Source organism: Eptatretus burgeri, chromosome 11 (assembly GCF_056783735.1).
Source record: "Eptatretus burgeri isolate ZD-2024b chromosome 11, Ebu_testis_v1, whole genome shotgun sequence".
Classification (NCBI taxonomy): Eukaryota; Metazoa; Chordata; class Myxini; order Myxiniformes; family Myxinidae; genus Eptatretus; species Eptatretus burgeri.
Genome location: NC_140971.1, coordinates 58,006,481 through 58,019,559, shown reverse-complemented (window position 1 = coordinate 58,019,559; position 13,079 = coordinate 58,006,481). Strand labels below are relative to the sequence as shown.

General features: G+C 41.0%; 1 protein-coding gene across 1 annotated transcript in view; it reads right to left on the bottom strand.

The window, feature by feature from the left end:
* The window catches only part of LOC147017170 (calsequestrin-1-like), a 44,908-nt gene that overhangs the window by 28,053 nt on the left and 3,776 nt on the right, over window positions 1–13,079 (bottom strand). The window contains exons 3-5 of the mRNA XM_085846608.1: window positions 3,072–3,172; window positions 2,564–2,675; window positions 1,660–1,733 (exon numbers count right to left, since the gene is read on the bottom strand). Of these exons, the coding sequence (XP_085702734.1) occupies window positions 1,660–1,733; window positions 2,564–2,675; window positions 3,072–3,172 (287 nt within the window). The remainder of the gene's footprint in view (window positions 1–1,659; window positions 1,734–2,563; window positions 2,676–3,071; window positions 3,173–13,079) is intronic.

Below are 13,079 nucleotides of genomic sequence, written 5' to 3'. Positions count from 1 at the left end.
CCCCCCCACCAAGTTTCATCAAAATCTGTCGAGGAGTTTTTCCGTAATACTGTTCACAAACAAACAAACAAACAAACAAACAGAAAGGGGTGAAAACAGTAACCTCCATCCATCTTCGAAGATGGCGGAGGTTAAAAATGTCGCCTACATCACTCCTCCTCGCCAAGCCTCATATATATATATATATATATATATATATATATATATATATATATATATATATATATATATATATATATATATATATATATATATATATATATATATATGTATGTGTGTGTGTTTCTTTTAACTCATTAACTTATCTTCGACATTCATTGCTGTTATTAAATATACACAGAGATTTCATCCAGAAGTACATTAACTGTGCAAATTCTTCTCAAAAACTATCTCGTAAAGGTGTAGTTTTATACTAAATGTCAGGAATCGGTTAAATAACAATCATAGTTATCACATCAGTGAAACTCAAGGAGTCAAGGTAAAATAGGTTATAAGATTGAGAGCGAAGGATTCAATGTAGGTGCTTTGATTGAGGTTTGAACATTCGAAAAAATATAATAACAAGCCGGGAGGCGACGATGGTTCGCGGCCATTATTGAACAATGCAATGATAGGTACAATTGAGTTAGTGGAAGCTTTTGAGGAAGCCCTACCGTAAAAACCTATCTCTTCCGCCAAAGTTCACCAAATCAAATCGGATTTTTTTTATATGTTGTACTTATGGACATTACGCACAGCTTCTAAGAAATGAAATTGCGAGAATAAATAAATAAATAAATAGTTCAAGTGGGCGTGGTTCCGCCAACAAGGGGCGTGGGACACCCCTCATACAAAAAGACACAACTAGACCATGATATCTGGCTTGTGTCAAAGTTTCATCAAAATCGCATCAATCGTCATGGAGCTATGCTCTGGAGAGAGTCACAAACAGAGAGAGACAGACAGACACAGACACAATGAAAATAGTGGTCACTGCTGGTGCCCACGAACCAAAACGTCGTTCTATGAAATATTTTTGTGATTGGATGTGCAATGAAAAACTTAACCAACAAAACTCTGCGGTCCCTCCTACAGGGTGCACAGCTGACTCAAAACTTCAAAAAAATTTCACGTATGATATTACCCTTTTTTGATTAATGACGGTTATATTCAAGTACAAATAGGTATAAATAAACAATTACTACACATTTAAATAAAAATAAACCTCTTCCGGAAGCAGTTGGAGGTGGTGGTAGGTCTTTTTTCCTCCTTCAATGAATGCGGGCATATTTATCGATTGGAGACAAACTTAATAACCCAGCAATCCATTAATACCAGCATCCATTCGACAAATGCCATCTAATTTCACTTCTACGGTAGCACTCTTACAATGCCTCTTAGCCAATCTACAGTACAGTACATTTCTTTATGTGGGAAGCAAAGTTCAGTATAGTTCTTTTGGCGATCTTGCGATCTCCCGATTTGGTACTTTGCCGATGTAGAATAAAAGGTATGGCTTTTAAAACGACGTATGTGTGAGGTGAGATTACGAATATCGAGAAGTGGTAGGCCTATTAATAACATGATGACGCATTTGCGAAATTACATTAAAAGGGGCAACGTAAACCGGGGTATTACTGTATATAAAAAGATGATCATCTATCTGGAATTATGACTCACGGCTTTATCAATGGTGGCATAGAATGGAATGTGGGGCTGGAAGTCCCGTGCAGCATCTTCAAAAGCCTTGTAGTCTGATCACAGAGACATAGCGCATGGTTGGCACAGACGTGACCCATGAATAACTCAAAAAGCACAAAAATATAACAAAATCATTGATTTTCATTGTTGTTAGGGCATGAAAAATGAAACATGATATGATCAAGTGCAACTTGATCACCAGTTGCAAAAAAAAGGAACCATCTTTGCAATATGTACGACAACACTGTTGACAGTTTCATACCTGAAACATTACCTTTCAGCTGTCCTGCTGAAATCCTTTCTTTCTTCTTCCCTCCTTTCTCACATCCCTTCCTTCCCTCAATTTTCTTTTTTCTGAATTGCTGCCAACCCCCTCTCTCCCCTTAAAGCACTCCCATGTATACAGATGTGCTTGTTTGTTCCTTAAGGGGAACATTCATCCCATTATCTCATCTGTATCCATATCCATATCCATGAAATTACATCGTATCTGTCAATAAATGTCGGCTCAGTTAGGCTTTTATGCTGAACAGATGTCAAAATGCCATGCTTAGTTGGCTCTTGCCAATTGTGAACACTTCGCCCTCCTCAAACACAATATCCCTCACTTGATGGTACGTTTCAAGAAACACAAATAATTCACCCAAACAACGTGAAGCACAGCACAGGTATGTCAAAGTTCTACACATAATACTGAAGTTTTCAGCACTTGCAAAATGGATGAAAGATAGAAGATAAGAAATGCTTTTTGAATCATTAAACAATGAGTTATTTAGAAAAATGAGGAAAAAGAAACAACAAATCAAACCCGAAATAAGGAACTTCAATGAAGAGCTATTGTAGCATATATTGCACCATTTTGCTCGTTCTCTTTTAGACTCACGTTCAGAATCCACGTTCTTGAAGTAGCCAATGACCCTGCTGACGTCATCGAGGGCGTAAATTGCTCGAAGCTCTGCCTCTCCCGTTAGGAACTCCACCGGGTCATCCATCAGCTACAGAGGAATTGGTTAAATTGAGAATTGTTTTCTGAACATTTTCCGACATGCTTTAGACAATTATTACTCGCTGTGCATTCAGAGAACAAGGAGGTGGAAGGAATAAAGAACATTTTCAGGATTTAGAATATAGTCAGTGGAATGGTGGCATGTGGGTTGTTTGTTTCTTATAATGCTTTAATGCTCATGGATCAGCTTGTACACATATTGTACGCATGATACTTTAATGTTATGCTTTAAGTAAGATGCATGCATACATACAGATATGGATGACATTAAGATAAGGAGACATTAATGTACTTCAAGTAAACAAGGATATTTAGGATATTAGAAAAGGAAACAACTCAATATGGGATATGAACCTTGGGTGATATCATAGATTATCACACTCACATCAAGAAGGAACTCTGTGATAACGTGAGCAGACAACTCCCCATCAAACTCGATCAAGTGATCCTCCTTGAATATGTACATGCTTCCTGTCTCCTTCAAACCTGAGAACGTCAGTCGCAAGGGAGACACAAAAACACTCAGGGCCTCAAATATTTTTGTGACTTACTGTCAAGTCTTTTCCAACATTCGGCTTCATATTGAGTTCTGTGCTTATTTCAAACAAACTTTTGTATTGTTATAATGGATTGTATAGCACATCCAAGAGTATGTGGTGGACGAGCAGATTTCCAAAAATAAGAATGCTCAATGTTAGCATAAAAGGGATTTCAGTGACGCGGCAGCTCTCAGTAATACCTGTCCTCACCTGTTAGCACAGCGAGACTGTGAGGACCAGGAATAATGCTGCAGAGGCAAGAAGTTGTAATTTGGTCAGGGTAGTAGTGCACAATTGCTGACTCATTTCCAAAACACAAGAGGAGCTTTAGTGTAGACAAATGAATGCTAGCAAATGTGGAAGGAATACTTCGTGTTGATAGTGTCAATGTGCATCGGCGGACAGGTAGAACAATGGATGGAATCAACAGGATATTGATCAAGGTATGCTAACCGACGTGGGTATTAAGGAGAAGCTGACATTATAGGGATTAACCCTTCGTCGGAGCATCCCTCCAGAAAGGGATGCTAAGAAAACAGCTAAGGGGGATTTGAACTCAGGGTCCAAGGATCCCAAGCCCACAACGCTAACCAGTAAGCCAATACCTGGCATATAAAAACAACTACTGTATTGTAATATGACAAAGTACTTTGGCTTTGATACAACAAACAAATTTACATGAGCATTGTCTCCTGTGTGAGAGTAAAAATAGGATCACATGTCCTGAAGCTCACCTGCATCAGGAGCAACAGTCTCCTAAACCCCCCACAGACCCCCTTAGACCCTGATTTTTTTTTAATGCCTTGAACAAACTTTGGTACGTCATGGGTATGAAGGTTGTGGTCAAGTTTTATCGAAATTGTTTGTGTAGTTTCAGAGAAGAAAGCAAATACCTATTTTGGGGGGAGTCAAACCCCCTACCCCCATAGACCCCCTTTCCCCGAATGAGCATAGATTTTGATGTGGTTAATACACCTTCATTAGGCATCAGATATGAAGCTTGTGGTCAAGTTTCATCACAATTATGTGCTTGGTTCAAGGGAAAATGACTGGTGTTTATGCACTGGACGACTCACTCACACCTACGGACACTGCTCGATTGCATAAGCTCACCAGACTAAAGTCCAGATGAGCTAAAAATGATGGCCAGGTGACCAAAGCTTTGGCTGTGCGAGCAAAAAAGGTTGGGGTAACTTGTTCATGCAGATGCATTCGTGAGAATATATTTATTTGTCGAGACTCCAGAGTCCCACTATAAATTAGTCAAAGTTCATAATTGAAGTTCAACAATGATAGAGTTGTTGAGTACAAACCACCAAGAGAAGGGAAGTCACAATTCAACATACATGAGAAGAGGTGAGCCATAGGTAGATGTGTAAACCTACAAGAAATAACTAACATAAACATCACACAGGAGACAGCACATGGTGTCCCTTATAACTGAGCATTCTAAGAACTCGAGTTTTCAATTCCTTCATCACATTTTTTTTTCAAATTTAAAACTTTACCCCTTGAGGGTTGAGACTCAAAAACTGTGATACAGGCAACCCCATTTTGAGTTCCTGAAACTAGCTTTGCATGGTGGTTATCCCTTGATGATATCTTGCATGGTGGCTTCATCAACATCCTAGAATCCTGAGTTCAAATCCTGCTCGGATGATGATGATTATGTCATTTAAAAAGTTGTTTGGCAGTAGTCATAGATTAATGTTGAGTCCGATGTGGGAGCTGCAGCTGCACCCACAGTGTATACAGTCGAATGATGACTTCATCGTCGGGTGCAGTTGATGCTGCATCTGTTGCCTGTGTTTTTCCTCGTAATGCTACATTCTCTCACGTTCAAACTTCTTAACTCCACGTAACCACATTCTCCTCCATTCGGTGCAATCAGCAATTATTTCTTCCCAGGTGTTTACACTTATTCCACACTTCTTAACGTTGGTCTTCAAAATCTCTTTGGATCGTCTCCTTTATCCACTGGATTTTCTCTGCTTCTGTAGCTGAGAGTATAGGACACGTTTTGGCAGTCTCGAGTGTGGCTTACAACACAAATGACCGGTAAATCGCAGCTGGACTGGACATAAATTAACTGCATCTGTTCATGAGACTGCGCGAAAATGGCACAGTCATCTGGATACTGCAGATCGGACATTGCGGTGAGAGAGACTTGAATTTTTGATTGAAGACGTCTCAAACTAAATAATTTACCATCTACTCGATATTACATTTCTATACCGCATGTGATTTTTGCAGTGACTCTCGGAGGAAAGCCACCCATAAAAATGATGAACAAGGTTAGTGCTAACAAGCATCCCTGCTCAACACCGGTCTTGATGGGAAAAGATTCCGATTGGTTTCCACAAGTGAGAACTTTTCCCTCCATATCCTCATGCAATTCCTTGAGCACAGATAAACATTTTGAAGGGCAACCAAAACGTTGAAGTATCCTCCACAAAGCATTTTGGTTGATGGAATCCCAAGCTTTTGCCAAATCAATAAAAATGATGGACAAATCTTCATGGTGGTCTCTACTTTTCTCTTGTATTTGTCGGGCAATAAAAATTGAATCAGCTGTTCCATGGTTAGGTCTTAAACCGCACCGGGATTCCGGTAGGAATTCTTCCGCCAATGGAGTAAGTCCATTCATTGTCCATTGGAGTAAGTCCAAGTCCAATGGAGCAAGCCCATTGGCGAGAATTGGAGACAGTAACTTTCCTGCTGTCGACAGGAGTGATATACCATAACAGTTTTCACAATTTGATTTGTCTCCTTTCTTCTTATTGATAGTTATGATCATTGTATCTTGCAAATCTATCTTCCACTTCTATGGCATTAGCTTTGCACACACTTAATATCAACTAACAAACTAATTATAGATTTCAGTGAGAAGATAATAAAGAGCAATTCACATGTGGACTTTCAAATTCTCAATTATCAAAATCAACCAACATCCTTTTCTTCATCATCTCTTCTTTCAATGGATAGTTTGCAGGTGATGTGAAAATGTGCACATTTATTTGGCATGAAATGTGATTGCAAGGTAACTTAAATAATTGTGTTGATGTTTTTGCAAAAAATATGGGAATCATGCCCCAATTGTCAAATTCTCTTAAATACACTTGAAAGTGAGCAGGAAGAACTTGCAGCAGAGATCGAGATCTCACCTTGAATTCATAAAAACAATAATCTTTAAAAAATAAAAAGGAAAAAAAAAGCATGCATCTTACAGATCAATCTAAAACATGCAGTAGTTTCGTCTGCAGGCTTTAACAAACGTAACAAAATCAACTAGAACGGCACTCAGTAGAGCACATACCGCCGCCAAGAATGAACAGTTCATGTTTAGTATCCCAATGATAGGCCAGATCTGCATCCGGACCTCAACCAAAATCTAATCAGCTTGGTCTCGTCACCTAACCGACTCACCCACCAAATTTTGTAAAAACCCGTCCATAACTTTTTGAGACATCATACTATGTTTGGCCCTATCTCCCAATGATAAAGAATCACTTTAACAATTCTATAACAAACCAGGCAGCTTGTATCCGATGATACAACATAACATGAACGGTACCAGGAAGCAAAATGAAGCAACATGACTCATTTGCATCACCCATACATCATTTATTATGTCATACGAGATTGACCAAACAATGGAAATTAAATCAGATGGTTGGAATAACCTTCAATCATTATACAGGACAGTGCATCGGGAGTTCACTTACCTTTGAGCTGTCTCGTCTGGGTTTGATTCCCGACTACAAACTGTGGGATCGGTGCTTCGCAGGTAGAGTGTTGTATCAAAAAGTATGACATCCATGGCACAGGATGTTTAGTTAGGACTCGTCTATTGGGATTGATTGCCCTCACTTGTGACGAGGGAAAGGCAACCTACTTGGATCACCAAAGACAACAACCACTTAAGTGTAGCATGCAAGCCTGCATTTGATGCACCAGTCTTGGACAGATACAGACAGTCAAACGAATCAGAAAAATAGCAATCAGAGATGGTGCTTTGTGTGGTGTTCGTGTGGTTATATAGTAAGTACTTCAAAGACATACTCACATTTCAATTGTAATACTTTCTGGAGGTACTTGGTTGAAAAACACACATTTAATACTGGATACAAGTATGTGACATTTGTGGCCTAAACTAGCACATTAGATGCAGACAGACAAACAAACAAGAACGATGTCATGCATAGCACGATACTTGTGAAGTCCATAACAAATTTCATCTTTAAAAAATATTTGTGGTTGAATTCAGTGACCTGATATGAAAATCCTGTTCAAATTTCTAATCCATCCATCCACCAGGACCATACTCTGTACAGAGCATTGGTGCTGCCAAAGCAGTCTCCTTGGGCTATTGGGCACAATCCTAGACAGTTCGCCGCTCCAACACAGGATACTCAAATGGCTCAATCATCCCAGCAAGCTGGTACTCATTTTGCTGACCTCAGAAGGACAATAGGCTGAGTCAACCACACCTGGTATTAATTCAACCGCCAAGCAGGATTTGAACCATTAAGCAAATATCAGGCATGAATTTTGAGTCAATCAGATGAAAATTGAGGATTTTTTAAATGAAACCTAAGTTGCTGACCTTTTGCCTATGTTGACCTTTGGCCTATGTTGACCTTTTGATCTCAAAAATAATAGGCTTCTTGCTTATTATCAACTCTACCATGTGGTGAAGTTTCATGAAGATCGGTTTAAAATTGTGGCCTGTTGGCGATTGATACACAAATAAACAGACACAACTAGGGCACTCAATAGAGTGCATACCTCCGCCATGCAATGCCTGATCCATGAGAACATGTCAGACCCAATACATTTTTGAAATATCGTGCTATATATCGTTTTTGGCCCTATCTCTCAATGGTGAAGAATCACTTTAAAAATTCAATACTTCTCGTATCCAGATCCGGATTCAGATCTTCACCAAAACTGAATAAATTCTTCCTTGTCACACACACACATGTCCACTAAGTTTCGTCCGTATCCGTGCACAACTTTTTTGAGATATCGTGCTATATATCATTTTTGTCCCCATCTCTCAATGGTGAAGAATCACTTGAAAAATTCTTGGAGTCGGATCCGGATCCGGATCCGGATCTTCACCAAAATCTCATCAATTTGGCCTTGTCACACACCCGATCAGCCCAATTATGCCTGGTGTTGGCTTAATGGTGAGGGTGGTGGGATTGACATCCTAGAATCCTGTAAGTCGTGTGTAATAACCATCGTTAAAAACTTTCAAGTATTATCTGTAAAATAAAACAAAGAAAACAATAATTAGCTTTGCCAAGACTGCTTCTGGCTCGAAAGATTGCAAATGTGTCAGATATAAATAACCCACCCTGTATGTATATGTATATAGTTGCAGTTCTGTAAAAACGCATACCTCCAAGGCAATGGCACTCAACGTACAGTGATCCCAAGGCAGTTATTTCAATAGTATGTGTCTTAGTTAGTCCTTTCCATATGTCTAGTGGGTAAATGGGAAAGATGTCTTGTGTGGGACTCCTTCAGTTAGACTTCCTTAACCTTCAAGATTTGCATTCTTCCATCCCCTTTCTCTCACACAAAACAAGCGAGCAGGCATGCAAATCCATAAAGACGAAACCAATAGGATCCAAGTGAACAGCACAGGGAGTGGCGGCTGTTCATTTGCGCTCCAATTTTCCATTTAATTGAACACTGGGTGCCAATTCTCAACCACCATTTCACCCCAGACCTTCATTCTGCTCACGATACTATGCCACACTCAACACAACCACTTCATACGACTACTAAAAATCCCCACAAACCCACGCTTACATTTTCTATTACATACGCGACCGTTATTCACAACTTAGTTACAAAGAACTTCAACCTCTTCCCCACAACGTCAAATTACAATCTCACCTATGCCTCACTAAAAACGCCACAATATGTTCCCACGACTCTACAATTTCCACAACTACCACATGTTCATCGAACACTCACCACAGCCTCGAGGGACACTGAGGAGACAAAGATCGGGTTATTTCGGGGCATAACTCGAAGCGCGAATGTGCGCTGGAGCTCGTTTAAGGACCTACTGGTAGCGCAGGGATTTCCCTAAAATCCTAAATTTGAATGGATGTCAGCACACGTTCAGGTCCAGAGAGCACCTCCAAAAATCACGGCACTATGTAAAGGTTGGAGCTATTACGCGTAGCCCTGTCGGTGAGCGCCTGAGCCAGATTTGGACCAATAGCGAAGGTCAATTTCACTAAGAGCCTCTTTCGATCTGATGCTTGGTTCCTCCCCTCACCCAGGACTCATAAAAGGAGTAAACACAGTTCATGTCAAAGAGTATTGCTGAGAGATGGCCAGGGACAGAGCAGAGCTGAACATGCCAGAGTTCACCAGACCTTGCTGGGGAGACAGGCGGTGCAAGGACAAGCATCAGAGTCAACGTGATCAGGTGTGGGGTCACGCATTGCTGCTGTGAGCCGGGGCTGCTTCCATTTCAACGTCGCTCATTTAGGCTGCATTCCGCAGCGACACTTATACATACAGACTCTTACACGATTTACGAAAGGATCTTTTCTCTCACGCATCTTTCTTCTACCATCTATCTCTCGTCTACTGTGGATGCAAAAGAGTAATCAACGCGGGCAAGCCCGACCAACTGTTATTTTCAGAGCAAAACCCAAGAACGAAATTGAGTGAACTGAACTGACTTACTCCTCACGTTCTTCCTCTTAACCACACCGCACCTCACGTTACATTACACTTGTACCTCTCAAACACGTACCCTAGACACCTTCAGAATTTCTCCCTCTTCCCCCTTTCCTAAGCATTCTGGGTTGAGCAGGTCTGCCAACCGCGCCAGGTTTTCAGAGGTCGATAACCTTCAATTGCTTCCATATCTCTGGGCTCGCAATAGTGCCTGTCGTAGTGTAAGTAAAGAATGTATAAGAACTAATGGGATAACTCTGCACTGTCTTATTTTGTGGAATTGTTTGCCTTTTGATGCACCCCACAAATTCCTTGCTTTTCCTGCTGTATATTTGCAATAAACCCCATTACTGTGCCACATAACTTTCCTCGCTCCTGGTTTGAATGGATGTGCTTGTTAGAATTGTTCCCAGCTCGTTTTTGTCTTTTCCTCCATTGGTCTAGCATGACCTGCACCCGAGCTTAGCCAGGACGTTATTTCCCAATAATCTGTTAAATAGCCGGAACGTACTTGGCAGCTCTGCTCGGCTGCACCTGATATGATAAGTAACCGAAATAACGCAAGTACGTAACGAGAGCGTGATTCCCCGATAAGGAGGTCATGTGTCCTTCGGTAAACGGTTGTTAGATGGAGGACGCTAAGTCATGTGGTGAAGTTATTGGCGTTCGAGGTCGATTAGCAACCCGCTGTGACACGAAGTTATTCGTGTGCGATGGCCTGTGATTCCTGGTGAGTCCGGAGAGAAACCCGAGAGAGGACCTTCCTCTCCCCGTGCCGCCACTATATATATATATACACACACACACACACACACACACACACACACACACACACACACACACACACACACACACACACACACACACACACACACACACACACACACACACACACACACACACACAGTCGATTAGACATACACTATATGCGGACTTAGTCTATAAAATGCATACGACTGGAATGCAAATCTATACAATAAAACTGAAAAGGTGCGTTTGTCCGGTGCATGAACATAAACAATTAAACATACATCGTCATTGGATCATCTACACGACTACACACCAGAAAAAATACAAACACAAACACACTAGCACAAAACCACAACAAATCACACAAAAGCAGTTCAGGAGAGGTTCTACAATCTCTGATTCCTGTTTCTAGTTCCACTTGTCATTGCCAATGCCCGATGGGAAACTGTATTTTCATTTGCCCAGAATAAGTAATTGTAATACTGAGACTTCACTCAGAACTACGATCATATTTCTCCAGCTACACATGGTCAGTGATATCATACTGAAAAGCAGTTTATCTATTTCTTCTTCCATGAAAGCATATGTGCCTATAAAATAGGAGGGCTTATCGTTATCTATACGTTTTCAAGACCATATTCTGATCGCTGCTTCACTTTGCAAGTGTTTGAAGTGGCATGGTAAATTAAAGTGAAACTAGAAGGCCACTCGGTAGAGCGCATACCTCCACCACGCAATGCCTGATCCACGGGAACATATCAGGCCCAATACATTTTTGAGATATCATGCTGCATATCGTTTTTGGCCCTATCTCTCAATGGTGAAGAATCACTTTAAAAATTCTAGTAGTCGGATCTGGATCTGGACCTTAACCAAAATCTAATCGGTTCGTCCTTGTCACACACCCAACCGGTCCTCAAAATTTCATCCGGATCCGTCCACATCTTTTTTGAGATATCTTGCACACAAACAAACAGACAGAAAGGGGTGAAAACATAACCTCCTTCAACTTTGGTGGCAGAGGTAACTAAAGATTAACTTTCACCATGTCTTGCCGATGATTGGCTGATACCGTGATACATATATGTGACATCACACACGTTTCAGCCATGATATCCATTAATGTCACGGGCACAATGTGAAGTCACAAAGAGTGAACGTTGTGCCGATTCCACATTGAGGAGTGAACGTTGTTCACCCCTGTATGACTACACTAATACTACTACTACTACTACTACTACTACTACTACTACTACTACTACTACTACTACTACTACTACTACTACTACTACTACTTCATTAGAGGTCCCAATAATTCCCACCTTCTTGTGGGTCGGCCGGGGAACATTTTTGGCCCAAGTCCTTCACGAAGCGGCTGGCCAGACCTGACCTTCGACTGAAAAGGTGTTTTGGACAGGAAATTGTCATTTATTCCGGGTGCTTGTGATATCTCACCAACTCTTCATGAAATAAACACCAACTCGTGCGAGCACATGAGACACCAGGCTGAACGTCCTTACGATAGACGGCGCACACATTGATGTTCTACCCCATTATGAAACACCAGGATGGCAGTTTATAGTTGGGTTGAAATTCCAACCCAGGCTACTCTACTCAGATGTGAGTGTGCATACTTCTATCTAGCCGATCATCCGAGCCACAGCGAGTTTCACCTCTGCAGCCACTCTTTATTGCTCTATACACCGATGACCTACCTATTGATGTAGAACTTCATGTAACGCGACACAATTTGTTTACACTTTATATGATTAGTACATTCTGTAATTTATCCGATTTGAGAAAGCTTGGTGTCGGCTTAACGGTTAAGGTGGCTGGCTTTAAATCTTTGGGGTCTTGAGTTCGAGCCCCTGGCACCGTTGAAGCCAGACATTCAAACAAACGTAACATATATAGATTGAATGAGTTGTATAACTTTGATGAAATATGAGGAAAGGAAAAAGTTTCATGCATTTATCAAACTAGTGCATGCACGTACGTGCGTGGCCGTACGTGCAAAAAAAAAAAAAACTTTCAAACAACCACACAGGTCGTTCCTTCGCTCTCGTAAACGACGACTGGATTGGGGCATTGTGTTTATCTATAAATGCGCATAAGAAATCGAGAAATTATTAGAATAAAGTAAGTCATCACTATCCGGAAGTCCATACGTTGTAACCCGTTATGGGGAATGCGGCTGAGGATCTCTTCCCCAACGGCCATGCCTACGCAGTAATGTGTCCTGTCATTGGTTTGGTAAACAAATGGCCATAACTTGGGAACCACTTGTCCGATTAATATCAAACCTTGAAAAGGCACATACTCAGGTCCCCAGCAATATACCTGGCAAGTTTCAATGAAACCAGAGCAGTGGTTGTTGAGAAACAGCGGTCTCA